General features: G+C 39.7%; 1 protein-coding gene and 1 non-coding gene across 19 annotated transcripts in view; both read left to right on the forward strand.

Moving 5' to 3' along the window:
* The window catches only part of Tcf4 (transcription factor 4), a 331,562-nt gene that overhangs the window by 164,001 nt on the left and 151,314 nt on the right, over nucleotides 1-16,247 (forward strand). For 16 of the 18 annotated variants that reach the window (XM_074069759.1, XM_074069764.1, XM_074069758.1 and 13 more), the window contains one exon: nucleotides 1,276-1,340. In XM_074069759.1, coding sequence (XP_073925860.1) covers nucleotides 1,276-1,340 — 65 coding nt within the window. Of the gene's footprint in view, nucleotides 1-1,275; nucleotides 1,341-2,131; nucleotides 2,717-3,364; nucleotides 3,766-16,247 lie in introns of those variants that run through there. The other 2 variants (XM_074069775.1, XM_074069776.1) reach the window with 2 other exon arrangements.
* Nucleotides 7,042-7,205, forward strand: LOC141422727 (U1 spliceosomal RNA). Its single transcript, XR_012447474.1, has one exon. It is a non-coding gene; the product is annotated as a U1 spliceosomal RNA (small nuclear RNA).

Consider the following 16,247-nt stretch of genomic DNA (forward strand, 5'->3'; position numbering starts at 1 on the left):
ATGTGATAGGTGACTTACATACAGAGCATGCTTTTGAAGAGAGAAATTTTCTCAGATACATTCATTGTGTGTGCTGTCAAGAAAACATACTCTGATAACCATGCTGCTGAACTATATGAGAAAAAGACTACTACTACTTTTAGCATCTGTGTTGACTGGGGGAGAGAAGGGAAACTAGGGGTTATAAACCTTAAAAGGATATTGATCGAGCCCCTCAAAATACAAGTTTTGAATTTTCCCATTGGAAAAAATAATACTATGGCCCTGTGTACGAGGTACAACACACCTTACAGCTCTCGTCTTAGAAAGACCTGTCCTTCACCTTGGGTGAGGTCCTGAGCCCTTGACCACCTCATTAGCTCCTTGTCATCTATCTCCTGGTATGGGCAGTTTTCTGTGCCAGCTCTTTATACGCCACCAGCTGGACTCTATAGCTTAGATCTCTTGTAATGTGATTTCATTATCTTTCTTGATGATTATTAAGGCTAAACAAACTTTATAAAGAAACAAATAAGCAGTCTTGGTTTTATCCAGAGATGTAGCTAAATAGCATGAGAGGTTCTATACATGTCTGTAGAGCAGTGTACAGATGAATGTTCAGTTGTTGGAATTGGAATATGACATTCATGTTTGACTCCTGGGTCTTCTGGGTATATTGGTGGAATCTGAACTTGGGTTCAGAGTGGGTGATTTTCCAAAACCCCTTTCTCCCAAACGGAAACCCAGTCATCATCTTGATCATGATGAGATTTACTCCTGGGAAAGGGGGTTTTGTTAAAAAAGAGAGAGGGAGAGAGAGACTCAGAATTTTGAATAGTTTCTTTGCTAAATTCACCATCTGGAGAGCCTGTGATTGATTAGCTCTGGCCTCCCCATTAAGTGTCAATATAATCAATGGGAATTACTAGGCTGGGGTCATTACATAGATAATTTGCCTTCTGTGTAAATAAAAATGAAATTGTTTAAATTTGGGGAGAGAGAAAGAAAGTGAAAATAAGGAATGACAATTTGTTTGTTAGAGAAAGTGGAGACCATTGGAATGACAGTTTCTGAAAGTGTGGAGCAGTTTGGCTAAGAATAGGAATGAAGGATATTTTCTTCCAGTTTATCATCGCCAGAGTGAGGAAGTGTCACCCCTCTCTTGCTTGCATACATTGCAAGTAGTGCCTACTTTACGTATGTAAACATCGGGAGAGAAGTAGGTGCCTGTTACCTGCAGGAGAGGTTTTTAAAGGAAAAGCCCGATTTATACTGTTTTGTTGTTTCTCTTGGCAGGTAAAACAGAAAGGGGCTCATACTCATCTTATGGGAGAGAATCAAACTTACAGGGTTGTCACCAGGTAAGTGCAACTCTTGGTTGGGGAAGAAGGGAGAAGCTGAACCTGGGAGATGAGCGTGTTTTGCAAATTCCATTTTGCATTTTCCACCGTGATTCTAAAATGCCCGGAGAGGGGCTGCTGATGACTGTCTTCAAGTAACAAAATAATTCAGAGATGAAAACTAATAAACTGCTCATCTTTAGGTCTCTGCCGGATCAGAACTTCATCCACTGGCTTGTTTTTATTTTTTACTCCATTATCCGGTACCAGTGGCACTGTTTGCAAACCAGCAACGTCGGTGATAGTGGGTCTATCAAAAGAGTTTATTTGCAATTAAGAAGTTAAGAATTTCTTACACAGGAAATGCTATGTGGAATCATGTGTCAGACCCTGGGTTCGGGTGGCTGTTGCCCTAAATTGCAGTTTTCATAGGGGCTGTACGATGTTGTGTGAAAACAGGGTGGTATTGAGGGATAAAAATGTCTGTGAAAATATGATTTGTTGTCCCTTTTTGTTTCTGAATTGTTCTTGGCTGGAAGTCAAGGCCAGCAGGCTAACAGCAAAGCGTCTCAAGGGAGGCATGCGTGAGCTAGAAAAATAAGAGTACTTTAATTAAATAATAAAATGCCAGTGTAATACAAAGGTATAGCATGTGTGTTTGTGCCTCTGTGCACTCTGCATTTGTGTACTTTTAACGCTCGGAAGAGAGAACCTATTTCTCTAAAAATACTACTCATAGGCAAAAGTAAAAGCTTTATTTCAAGGCAATCGAAATTTTATAGACTTTTCTTTTTTATTTCCATCTCAGTATTAATCATGTATTTAAACCATTTCTTTAAAATTGTACTTTCTTTTTAGGAGAACACTGGTCTCTTACTTTGGAAAACTTGATAAGATTTAATAAGATCCTTTAATATACAAAGCTGTTTAGGAATAGTACATGTGCATGCATTGTTTTTATGCTGGAAAAGGGATGCTTACTCTTTTGAACTCTATCACCCTCCCAGTTTCTTTAATGATATGGGGGGAAAAATCCATTGGAGATTTAAAAAAAAAAAAATTACCTGTTTAATACATGCCTGAAAAATGTAAGCACACATGCACTCTCTTAACGAACCAGAGCGTGGTTCCGCCATCTATCATGAAAGGTGGAATTCTGGTGGGGTGGTGTCTTAGTTTTTTCCCCCCCCTGTATACATTTGCATTTTTAAAGTTGACGACTTTGGCCCAGTTGCCAATTTAGTCACATTCGGCACCTAAAAGATTTGTTGCGATGAGGTGAACAGTACTTGGTTCGGAACTCCTGCCGGAGTGCAGTTCATGGCAGTTTGTTTGGAAAGAATTCTGCAGGAAAGAAATTTACAGCCATTCCAGCAGAACGGAAGCATCTTTGGAATGTGAGTGCACATGTTCGGGGCAGATAGCCTAGCGACGAGCCTGCCGGTGCTGGGTCTCTGGTGTAAAGCTCTCAATTCCTGCTGGAGAGCCGAGAGCTGGTTCCTGTGGCTCTGGTTTCTGAGGGTCAAGGCGGAGGTCACTGGGGTTTGGGGGAGAAGAAAGTTGACTACATCCTTCCTTTGCGCAGATGGTCATGGCAGAGGTCTCTGTTTTTGCTGGGCCCCTCTTGCTGGTCATTGAGAGAATAGGCTTCCTCGCCCCTGTATCCTTTCTTACTAATAGGAATTGGCGTGATTCCTCACAGACACAAAGATTTCCTCTGCTGAGTAAGCGTGAGGCCCCTTAACTTGTGAAAGCATCATCCAGACCGTGTGAGTCTGCCTGTGCGTGCAGTACACAGACCCTCCTCCCTCCGTTTGTGGGCAATCCTTCTCTCGGGGGGAAAGTGAACTTAATTTTTTTTTTTTTTTTTTTTTTTTGCAAACACAAGGTGAGAAGCGGAGAGGGGCAGTGGGGGGACTGGAGGTGGCTGGCTGGCATGTGATGGTTGAATATTTGGGCCTTGGGAGGCTCCTCTTGAGTCGTTCCTGTGCAGGAGAATTCTTTTGTATATGGGGCTCTGACTGCATCTGCTATCTTAAAAAGCTTCAGAATGTAGTTGGGAGTGTGGAGTCTCCTTCATTCTTATTTCTGCTTGATGGTTGTGAGTTTTGCAAGAGCTTAGCATGGTCTCAGCAGAATCCACACACAGTGTGATGACTTAAGGATAAGAAAAAGGAAATATATTAGAAATTCCCTGCGTGGGGAACTAGGGCCAGAAGACGAGAAGTGTCCACAATGTGAATTTCTGCTGTCTGTGAAATTTGAGAATAGAACAGACCATAGTGTGTCTTTCAGAAATCAGTTTCTCTTGGGCTGCATTGTTCTTTGAATCCCTGTCTACTCCACCAGCTATACAAACCAAAAAAGAAAGGCAAAATCCTGGTGTCTTGGGCTTCAAGTCTAAATAGCAGATCACAGCTGAAATGATTCCCCACTGTGTGACAAGGTGAGTGACACTCTGGGAGAGGGGCTTTTGTTTCCTCCTGTTTGCTACATTATTGAGATGCTGGACAGAAAACCTTCAGACTGTATGCCCTCAGGAGTTCTAAGCTGCTTGTTAAAAATTATTATTGCAACAATGTGCCCTGTGGACTTGGAGGCCTGAGCAGGGTTGTCTGGCCACATGCTTTATTCCAGTGCCAGTGGCTTTTTGTTTGCTGTGGAAAAGTAGTAATAGCAACAGGTCGTAAATCTGTCCTGGAGGAATTGTTACTGTAAGATAGATTCTGTTTCAAAAATCGTCAGGTTAATAAATACATGTATTTCCATTTTGTTTCTCTTCAGAATCTGATATTAATAGAGACAGACATGGCTTGTGAAAAATGATTGTTTTAGAAGAAAGGGAAAAGCCAGCAGTATATCTTTATTATCACTTAGGTTGTTTTCATTAAGATATGAGGAGTAATATAATTTCATCAATGCATTGCCATGTGAAATTATCAGAAATATACATGGTGACTTTTTGAGACTTTCAAAATTGTATAGAAAATGAGCAAGTAAAAGTGGTCAAACGGACTTTTTAAAAGTTCACGCTAAATATGGGAAAACTTTTTAAAATCTAATTGGTATATGGAAATCACACCCAGGCTTGAAACTTTCTTGCCAAATTGCAACCTCATACTACTTTTATTGGCAGAGAAAATAAAATTTATAATGGAAAGTCTGATACATCAAAACGAGTGGCAATAGACTTTTTTTGTAAGATAGTCCAGTCATAATCCTATAATAACCAATATCTAATTCCAGATGACAGAAGGAAAAAATATATCATTTGCTTTTGGCCTCTTTTTCCTGCTTTGAAATAGGATATTTCATGATTCACAACCTTTTTGATTTTGCTGAAATCTGCTGTTTTGAGTGAAAGATGAGGTTGACATAAATGATTATGACTAGGGCTGAACTTTCCCCTTGAATGGAATTCAGCATCGATTACTAGGGGTTGTTTGCATTTTCTTTCTGGGATACAAGCCTGAGTTCAAAGCCATGGATTCTTTTATTAGTGGGTCCTGGAAAAGAGGGAAAGAGGGAAGGAGAGATATTGACAGCAAGAAAGCTGGGTGCTGAGACAGTTAAATTATTATCTTAGAAGTTGGCCTGTGTCTTTCAAACGGCTCCTAGGTGTGCAGCTAAGTTTGATAGTTTTCTAGAATGTTCTGCAGAAATATGTTCTATTTTAATGACTCGTGTTGAGAATTTGGCACTACTACTGATCTTGATAAAGCTTTTAGAGTTCTTACCTTAGTTAGGTTATTTAAGTCCTGCAAATATGTTGTATCTGAACCTTCGCTTAAATGGCAGCGGAATTTATGGTTTGTTTGAAAATCAGTAAGGTGCCTTTAAATCTGTATACAGAACGCTCTACTGAGTGTCCCAGCTCTTGTCTTTTCTCAAGTGAAGACCAAGCACTACCTTCATCCAAATTTATTTTCTTTCTCAGCAAGTCACCAAATAAGACTATGCTGATAAAGTTATTTGATGATCAGATCTTAAAACTGAACCATGGAATTGAAAAATTAGGCCCAATCTAGGGTACTGTTGTTAAATTTCAGAAACTTTCAAGCTGTGAAGGAAACGGTCTTCTCTACATGGAACGCAGGTTTTTCATCAACCTACTTATTTTTGGTTTATGGAAATTAAACGTGGTTGATTCTGAAATGAATTATACATTATTGATTTTTTTCTTTTAATTATTCTGATGCAAAAGATACTACAAGTGACTTAATTCTAAAACTTTGGTTTTTGGGTTTTCCTTAAGAAGGGCACAAATCCTTTGGTTCGTTCTGAAAATGGCTATTTATATCTTGTGTAAGCAGAAATATATACATCGACATACTGCTTTTAGTTTGATATTATGACTGAACGTTGTTCCTAGGGTTAACAGTTCAATCCAGGTCCCATATATTCTTCTCGGGAACCTCTCCCATGCAGTGCCTTTGCTGTGTACTGCCCTGGGACACCACCCTCCCTTTATAGTGCTTTTGCAGATTTGCCATTATTTCTGTGTTTATTGAATGCTAGCTTCTCCTAGAATTCCGTAAGTCCTTGGCGGGCAAGGCCATGTCTGCTTTATTTTGCTCCATGTGCCATGTGCTTAGTAGGCAAGAATTGCGATGACCTGATGTTTATTTCCCTAGCATCACTTTTGGAAAACATTTAGAAGGGATAAAGCTTGAATAGCAATGTACATGAATCATATAGTGGGACTTTTTTTTTTTTTCTTAATAAAAACGTCTACAAAAATTGAGAAGTAGTATTTAAAGAAAGCTCTTCGGAAGTCTTTGCTGTATAGATGCTGGAAGCACGGAGGTCACACTGTGGAGAGACACTCATTCCAGCTTTCTCTGAGCTAAATATTCACCTGGCAACTTCATTGTCCTAGACCTATGCATGTGGCAAGTGTGAATAAGTGAATTGTAGGTGCTCTGTGTTTCTGTTGGGCATGTTATCGGAACCAAAGGTCAGAGTCTTGATCCACTCTTTGGAATTGTCCACTGTGAATAGTGGGACAGGACATTTGCAGTCATGGTGGTTTAGACATCACAGGGTCTGGGTTTGTTGTGTGTTATGTCATCTTGTCTCTGCTCCTGAGTAGTGTTTTTCTGTTAGCAACTCATTCCTCTTGGGGACTTGCTATGAATGTACCCCTCTCTCAAAAGCCACCCAGTACTTACCAAGAGAAGAGTGGATCCATTCTTTCATTGCATTGATTAACAAATATGTAGGGGCCATCTCTTGGTGTGTTAAGTGCTAAGGACAAAAAAAGGGGAGCCTTCCACACCCTCCTTTGGACCCCACCAGCAACTTCCTGGATGTTAAAAGGGGAAAATCAAGCTCCATTCCTCTTTTTAAGTCTATTTATGTATGTGTGTATGTATTTATTTAGAGACAAGGTCTCATTCCACTGGCCAGGCTGACCTCCTGGGCTAAATTGAGCCTCTTGCCTCACCGTACTGAATAGGTGGGACTGCATGCATTTTTTTTAATTTTTAATTTTAATCTTAGTGAAACATTTCAAGACCCAGAGAAGTTGAAAAGCTAATAAAATGAAATGCCATATATGTGTCATGTGTATGAAATAGTTGTTAATGTTTGTTATATTTGCTTTGGGTTCATATAAGAATATATATATACATTTTTTTTTCAGAGAACATTTTTAAGTGTTTGGTCTAAGATTTTAAGCCTAGATTTTTTAGCATGTATCTCTTAAATAAAAGACACTGGCATTCTTACCTGGCAGGGGAGATACCATGATCACGAAGGTGGTTTTCCCAGGGCGAGGCTTATCCATTGCACTCCAGGTGTGCTGACCCCTGTGATTTCCCCAAATGTGGGAAACCTGACTGCATAATTTGTGGTAGTGGGGGACTGCGTTCGTGCTCTCCCCTGAAAAAAAGAAAAAAAGACACTGGCTTATTTAACTAAAATACTATTATCACCCCTAAAGAAATTAGCAATAATCTCCTAATCTTGATTCAAATTCAGATGGTTCATTTGTCTCCATGAAAATGACCGCCCCCACCAAGCATTGCATTATGCGTAGCGTTTGGTTTCTATGTCTCTTTATAATTTCTTTTAAACTAGAGCAGACTTCCTCTTTTTAAGTTTGGGTGCTTTTTGTTGTTCTGTAATAATAGCTACTTAAATATACCAGGCCAGTTGCCTTATAAATGTCCTCCTTTTTAGAACTGTTAGCTTCCTTCTTTGTGATGCTGCTTAATTTGCTTATTTCTGGTTTTGCCTAAAAATTGAAAATTAGGTCTAAATGTTTACTCAGATTCAGGTAAACATTTTTGGATGAAGGAGCTCGTGGGTGATATACAGTGCTTCGCATTGCATCCCTTCAGGATGTTGTGGGCCAGTGGTGATGTTAACTGGACCCTTCGTAAAAGTGACAACCCTCAAGATTGCTTCTTTGTAAAGAGACCATTCTTGCTGTAAAATTGGCAGGTAGTCTTTACACTGACACCTTCCAACAGCCCATTGATGATCCTTGCCTGAATCAGTGGATTTCAAACTGGTGACTCTTTCATTGTTTGTTTTAACACTGCCAGTTTCAGTGCTCCATACATGTGCTAGTATAATGTTAAACATGTATTTAATACGTTCCTTACCTGTGGGCTGCTGGCAGCCTCAAAGCATTCTTCTAATCTCTTAGGTGTGTTGATAAGAGAAATAGTTAAGGCTCGGACTGATGGTCAGCAAAGCTTTAGCAGCAGGAGTTGTGAGGTAATCCTAGGTATGCTTCCTTGCAAACTGAACTCCAGTATTCTTCTGCTGAAATTTGGAGCCTGTGACAATCTCTGTGTCCCTAACTATTAGTTTTAATCTTAATGAGTCCCAGCATTTCTCCAAATTCTCTTACTGTCTTTCTGTACACCAGTAATTGCTGTTGAACGCCTCACAAAGTTGACCCTCTGTGGCTGACCAACTCACTGTGGTGGGTTGCTGTGATTCTCTGCAAAGCTGCTCTATCCAGAATCAGGGAGAAATTGGAAGTAATCCTTGTCCCAAATTCAGGAGTGATTGATGAGTGAATGTCAAAGTGAGGAATTTCTAAAAGGTAATTTAGGCTTAGTCTAAAGGAAAGCTGAGAAACTAATATTAGGTGCCAGTGTAAGCCTCTGAGGTGATTCTTAATTATCCTCACTTCATAATTTTTTAAACAATGATGCTCAAAGAGTGAGATGAACAGACCCCAGACCACACTTGGAATAAATTTCAGAGCCAGGCTTTGAACTTTACAATTTCTGGTTTCAAAGCCAGTTCTCTTCCAAATTGGATTCATTGCTATCCCAGCCCCATGATGAGGCATCTCGGCTTCTAGATCTATATTAAATCCCATCTAGAAAACTGCTTTCCGTAGGTCAGGGACTCAGGAGAGTCTGGACTGAATGCTGTACTTAGGGCAGTATAGCATCACTCAGGTTTGCTTGTGGTTGGCTTGAACTCTGGACGCAGCTGGGGGATCATACAGACAAGGCCAGCCTACACTGTCCCTAACTGTCTTGCCTTAAAAAAATAGACTGTATGAGTAATCTATTCAGTGACATCCTCAGACATGGCATGTGCAGTTTCATCAAAACCAATGAGAATTTCCTGTGAAAAGGCTGGGGGAAAATATGCCAATTCACATTTTAGCGACAGCAGGAACACTTTCTTTAAAATGTATAGGTTTTATTTTGGCCTTGAGTTTTTGTGCAGTGCCGGCAGAATATGGTTTATTACACACATTTCGATTCATCATAGATGAATCGAGTTACTATTCCTAAAACACAGGAACTGTGTACAGCAAGATTCTGAAACAATACCTTTAGCAGGTTCTTAAAGATGGCCCAATAATTTTTTGATTATGGCATTTGTAAAAAACATGAAATGACAGAATATGTGTTTAAAAGCAGAGGCAGGTTTTTTTATAACAGTTCAGGACAACTAATGCATAAGTCATTGAACTTGATTTGAGACGATTTATCAGACCCTAACAAAATGGACTTCTCATATCTAAATTGAAATTTCACCAGGATTTTGGGATTAATTTCTCTTTTCTTATGAAGAGCATTATAGAGTTTTTACTAACCATTAAAACTGGGACTATAATTCATCATTTTTGTTATGCATAGAGAAAGAGAAAAATCAGTTAATGGCTAAATGGATCATTGATTCAAGTCTTAGGGGAACCTGATAAAGTCTCAACTGACCTATACCTGTGCACAGTGTTGAAATCAGGATGGCCCTATAGCTTCTTTTGCTAAGAAGGCCCAAGTACTCACAGTTCAGCATTAGGATAATTTTCCAAAATGAAGGGATGGTAATATTTTTCCTTTGTTTGATAACGTAGTAAGGCTTAATATTATTCCATCATGTATGCAATCTTTACTGAAATTCTTAAAACTGAAACCCAAAATTATTTGGTAACACTGGAAGGTACCAATAAACTATGTGACTCCCCCCATCTGAAATAAAAGGACTTTTTTTCCCCCTAAGGTAAATACTTCAGGAGAAAAGAACAGATATTATTGAGACTGCTGCTGTACCTGATCATGGAAACCTGCTTAAAATTCATGCACCCATTTTTTGATAACATTTGTGTTTGCTTTGGATGTGTATGTGGATTTATTTGCATGTGCTTTCATTCACAGATGCACTGAAGGGAACTTCCTAAAACATGGCCCTTTGATGTTCAGTTAGGATTATCTAACAGGTAGATCATGGGAGGATAGAACCCGAACAGGCAGGGCTGCTTAGTTGTGTTTGCTTTAGTATTTCTGACATGCAAATGTTGCCTTTTTCAGGGCTTTGCACTTATTTGTGTCAGACTTTTCTTGTACTTAATAAAGGACGAAGACACATTTCGGGGGATCTTGACTTTAGCCTGGCCCTTCACCAAATCTCATTGAATAGTATATATTATCATTGTTATATTCTATGCTACTTAATGAAACTTACATATCCCTCATTTCCATTTGCCTGTCTTCTTCAAAGACAGCTTTGAGTGAATTTCTGTGATTTAAAAAAATACATAGCATGTCTTGTTTTCAACCCACCTCCAAGCCATGTTTATGTCCATTGGACAGCAGGCTTTCAATCATAAGAAACAAGGAGAAGCATCATGGCGGTGTTCAGGCACTGACCATCCTCCAGAGGCTACATGTGGGGGTCTCTATATATTGAGCTTTGACTGTACATGCATGCAGCATAATCCTAGCTCATTTGTACCACCATAATGAACAGCAGGACACTGAATCTTTCCAGTTTTATTGGTATTGTATACAGTAAGTTATTAAATTTCATCTCTGCAGTAAAATAACAAAACATTGCTGCACTTAAAGAACATGTGTGTGCGGTGCAATGCCCTCCCCTATCATTTCAGCACCCCCCCAACAGCTGCTTACGGATTTCAAGATCCATTGTATATATTCCCCTGAGTCCACCTCTAATAATCGAGACACATCTGCCATTGCAGTATTATAGGCATATGTAGTTTTATTGAAAACTATACCTGTAAAAAAAATTAAATAACTCCTACCTCAATTAAATTGGCAAGCTACCTTTTGCAAAGATCATATTGCAGACCTCCTGAGACCTAGTGAGTTCACTTTATTCTTATATTACAAATCACTAAATGTGTTATTTTTTATTTAGCCGAGTAGCTAGCTTTTCTCATGCTTTGATGATAAGTTGCTGTCATCTCTTCTCACTTTCACTTTCCTTCTCCCCTCACCTGTGCATATGAAACAATACTATGCAAGCTATACAAGGCAAGTAGTGAGAATTTGGACTCACACTCTGAATAAACACAGGATAAATAGTTAAAGGGAAAGGCTGACATGAAGTTTTAACTTAGAAGTGATTACTTAAATATAAAGGTTACAAATCAGGATCTAATTGTTAACTCGTGCATTGGTTGATTTCTTTCAGACCTCTTTGAGATCTGTATGCTCATCAAAATGACATAATAGATTATAATTTGAAGAGGAAATGAGTTGGTTGCTCATACAGAACATGTGCAGGTGAATTTCTATTGGATGAAACCCCCTTACCTTAACACTGGCTCTTTGTTGGATAAAGATTGGGCCAAACATGGATGAAAGGAAGAAGGATAGTTAAATATTTAGCTCTGCAGAGATAAATATTTAGCATAAGCTCATTTTTACCTATCTATCAAATATGTGGAACATCTATATAGTGTGAGTTAATTATTCCAAAATTACAGTGACTTAACCAAAAAGAAAAGTTTGTACATTTCCTTCATATTATCACAGAAAAGAAAATTGGAAGACAAGATGCCCACGGTATAGGAGGAAAAATACATACTGATGGGAGAATAAGAAGGTTGCTTATTACATAGGTTTTTAGAAAAAAAAAGAAGAATGTTTTATGCTACTCAAAAGACTCTGTAAATGGACTGAGGAAATAAGAGGTGAATACTTTCCCCAAAAGGAGCATAGACTTAGAAAACAGATCGTCCTTTGATAGTCAAAAAGTAGATGATTTCATAGGATGCTGTCATGGATAAATACTAGGTGATACCTGCAGTAGAGAGAGTAGAAGGTCAAGGATTGATAACCAGTCAGAATTAAAATTAACTCTGTGCTTGAATAACTTTCTTTTTTTGATGAGATTGATTGAAGCCTCCAGTCATTTGGTTCCATTTGGGGTTCCTTGAGCTCACAAGGATAAGCTTTGTGTACTCGTCAGGGTATTTTCTGCCCTACTCACGGTTCCCAGGGATTCAAGGTTTTGTGAGAATAAACCAATAAGTCCTAGGTAGGATCATTGCTTATAGCTGGCATCCAAAATCCCGAGGGAATCAGAATTCAAGCCCTTAGAAAGATTTTAACTTCATCATACAGAATTTTTTTCCTTAGAAAAACACATTCCAAAAAACCTTCTTGAGTAAAACTCATGTACAAGGTAGGGGATATGCTTTACCTCTGTCCATGCTACTCCTTGGAGACCCACCCACTGAACTTTCTGCTTGGCAATGATTCACTCCTGTGGAAAGGTCTGTTCCCAATACGTTGAACTGTGAAGTCTGTCCTGCTGAGCTCTGCAACTCAGAACTGTCATGTACAGAGTGAGTGGTGCAACACGACATCAGTAGTGGTAAAAAGATTTGCTGTGGACAGTGACATGTGGCAAAGAAGAATGTCAACAGCTGCCACCACTATGACATCGTCCCTTAAGGAGTCTTGGCATGACTGCTATTTCACTGTCTCAGCCAAGAAGACACTAATAGGAACCTGTTCGTTTTACTCCTACCCTGTTAACCACCAAGTAAGACTTGTTTGAATTTGTTTCTAGGGTGCAGTCTTGGGTGCCATTTTGACAGTGGGAAGAACATTTACATTAGGGGTTCTGTGTGTTAAGGGAGGATTTTTCTATAACTTATTTCTAGAGAACTTGTTTTCTGCTGTCTTTTGCAAATAACCCATAACCCTGTCAATTCTTGAACTCCAGGCTATCTCCATTCAGCCTTTCTTAAAAAGATTTTTATTTTATAATGACCTCGGTTTCTGTACTGTTTTCTAAAATTTCATAGAATGTCTTCCAGAAGCTTGGAAACTCCAATGGAGCTCCAGCCAATGTATCTTTCTTTGTTATTTGATGTTAATGATTTTATTTTTGTAGTAGGTATAGTACAAGAAATCAAATACAGACAGCCAGCAATCAGAAGCTTCTAGACCCTTCAGATCTCCATTCTGGGTGTTCAGTAAATATTTATTATAAATAGTACCCTTCGGGCCCATTGAAGATCCTGGATAGTTTAGTCACCAAATTTGCGACTAGTACTTAGAACTTTTCAAATTCCTAGTCTGGCATCTTTTTAGACTTATTTTCAAGAACTTAGGGTAAAATTTGGGAATTACCATGTATATGTGAGTGGAGAGAAATTAATAAGTCACTGGGAATATTGTGCTTTTGAATTTAAATTCTAGTGATTGAATTCCCCCTTAGCGTTAACCCTTCCATCTGTGTCCCTTGCTTGGTCACTGATTTCCTGCCACCATCTGAGACTTCTTGGTCTCCCTCACTTCTATAAGCCCTAAGTTTCCTGACCACATCAACTCTGCTTCCAAGATACCAGTGACTCTGCTGCCTTCCTTATCCCCAGCCTCCATAGTGTCTGCCTCTGCTACCTGATGTCCCTCAATCCTACCTTCTCCCCCATATACATCTTTCCCACTGCTGCTGTAGTGATTGTCACCACAAAATCCCAAAGCTGTTGCACCTTTGCTCAGCATCCATTGGTGTCTTCAGAACCCTGTCCTTAGCATAGTCAGGCTCTGGGTAGCCTGACCTATCTTGCCCTTCGGCCTTGTTCACACTCACTACTCACATCTCAAGTTCCAGCTTCACTGAGCTACTTGCAGTTCCTCTAAGAGCTCTTTTTTGGCTCTCTCTGTATTTATCAGGGCTCTTTGTTGGCTTGTAAATCTCTATGCTGCCTGCCCTCATGTGCTGATACTCAGGAACTCTCATTGTTACAGCCAGGCCACAGAACAAGGTGCTACTCTTCTGTACTTGGCAGCCAGTGGGCACTCCTCTTTCCTAACAGTCCTTACATCCAGAGACAGGCAATGTCTAGGCTGTCACAGCCATCTCCATTGCCTATAGTGACATGCAGTGTTTGCTCAAGAGTCTTGCTGAATGGGTGAATGAATACCTGAACTAGCAATAGTTACAAATTCATGTAAGTACATGCTTGTATTTAAGTACTTTTGTGCAAATTTCTTTACTTAAATTAATCATATCAATAATCTTATGACACAGAAACTCTTTTTAATCCCATTATTGATAAAGGGACTAAAACTTGGCCACTAATAACAAGGAACAGAGATGAGAATAGGGACAAAGTCTTTGGCTCCAGATTTGCCATTTCCTCTATTGCTACTTTATCTATGGATGAAGCTAGTTGGTGTAGCGTCTTGTGGTAGCAAGTAGCACACAGAGTCTTTCCATAGATGATTCTAGCTTGATTCCCATTGCTAACTTGGGGTAGTGTCTTTGGAAGCACTTGCCTTCCTCCCCTGTTGGTAAGAGAGATGGGCCATTTCTAAGGAGGGTGTGAAACACTCAGTGATTTGTATATCAACAGCATGGGCTCTACAGAGACAAAAAGAGTATTTCGACTGTTTCCCATAAATATGTACAAATTATAATAGCATGGGATGTATTGCCCCTGTAGTCTGGTTACCTGTAACTGGTAAGAACTCTACTTTCTGGTAGCAGTGAAAAGGACCAGGGTCCTCTTGAAAAAGGAAAAGGCCTTGAAGTTAGAGGGAGATATGCAGTACTTGGCTGCATTTCATCCCCCAAGTCTCATGCTCCTCCACTGTCCTGATACATTTTGCTGGAACAGAGAAGAAGTAGACAATTGAAAAGATTATGATTTGTTGCTTCATCTTTCCTCCATGATTCTTTTTCTTAAAACCTTGAAGTGAGACATGAAAAAAAATAATGATCATAATAATTTTTTTTCTTATGATACTGAAATCCATAAAGGTAGAACGTTAGAATCCAAAAGGATCTAAATGTAAACTGGTGTCCAATGCTGCTTTGTAGTAAATGGGAAACTAAGGTTCAGAGATGTTAAGAGAATTAGTCAAATCACACAGTGGGCCTTGCTCATGGATCCACACAAGGCAATTAAAATTCCACTGGTATGGCAGTCAAGTTTTTCCTTGGGGTCTGCCCTGTCTTTCTTCCAAAGAGCAAAGGGCCTTCTAGACCATGAAGTATTAGCCAATAGCAGCTGGAAACACATCCTGAAGAAATTTCTAGACGAGTGTCCCTTTGTTCAGTTACCACTGAATTGCACTGTCACAGAGCCAGAGGGTGTCGTTTGCTTGTAAATACTGAGTTTTTGAAATGTCACTGTAACACTGGAAAAATGTTGTCTCAGAAGGTTGCCAAAGTGACAGAATCCCGACATTGTAAATACCAACCAACACAAGTGCTCATAAATGACAGGAATAAAATATACTTGACTAAATCCATAATAATCACTGATAACACTGTTTACCCTCAGTGACCAGGAGCTGTGAACTTGGATAAAAAGCACATGTGTGCAGATATCATTAATGTGTCTGAGCCTCTAGCCATTCCAGAATATTTTGATGGAAAACCTCCCCAAATATGTAAAAGCTTTACAATAACTAAGAAGCAAATGTAGGAGATAGGGTGTCAGGCAGCCCTAATGGAACTGGGAAGAGCCCTAGCTGTCTTCAGCACCCTAGAGGAATGATAAGACCTCTATTGTTCTGGTTAGAACCAAACTGTGAGGCAGGCTGAGAAGGAAGTCAAGTACTCCATTTTCAACCCACGTGATTCCTAATAGGACCGTTTCACTATACCCATAGAGAAAATATGAAATAGACTGAGATGAAATACTTGAGAGCGACAAATAGCAGATTCAATGAGATTCTTGACTTCACGTTGACTTTTAAGGGATAGACATATGATCAGACCGTCCTCCGGTCCTCAGACTTGTATAGTCCAGGTTTTTCCTTGATGATAACCTCTGAGGAAATGATTGCTTGTCTCCCTTTTCAGATCTAGCATAAGAAAACATAAAAACGGTACTTGGGTATCAGGGACTCTAAGAAGACATGGCACGTTGGCAAGCCAAAACCTCCTTAGCCTCTGTTATGGGACTGTCCTTGCTGCTCCACTGGAGCAGCCCTCAAATCCCCTTTCCCCATGCTCCAGGTACTTTGTAGCCTGAGTGATGTGAGATTGCACCCTCCGAGATTTTCAGTTGATGATCAAAGGATCTAGCCAATGAGAATGCTAGCAGAGCAGCCTGAGACCCCAGGGAGCTGCTTCCATCTCCCTCCGCCTGAGGCTATGCGAGGGGGGAGAGCTGGGGCTGCCTGGGGTGACCTCTTCTGCTTTCATTTGGGTGTGGAATTCTTTTTCTTCCTTCTT

Source organism: Castor canadensis, chromosome 4 (genome assembly GCF_047511655.1).
Source record: "Castor canadensis chromosome 4, mCasCan1.hap1v2, whole genome shotgun sequence".
NCBI classification, from domain to species: domain Eukaryota; kingdom Metazoa; phylum Chordata; class Mammalia; order Rodentia; family Castoridae; genus Castor; species Castor canadensis.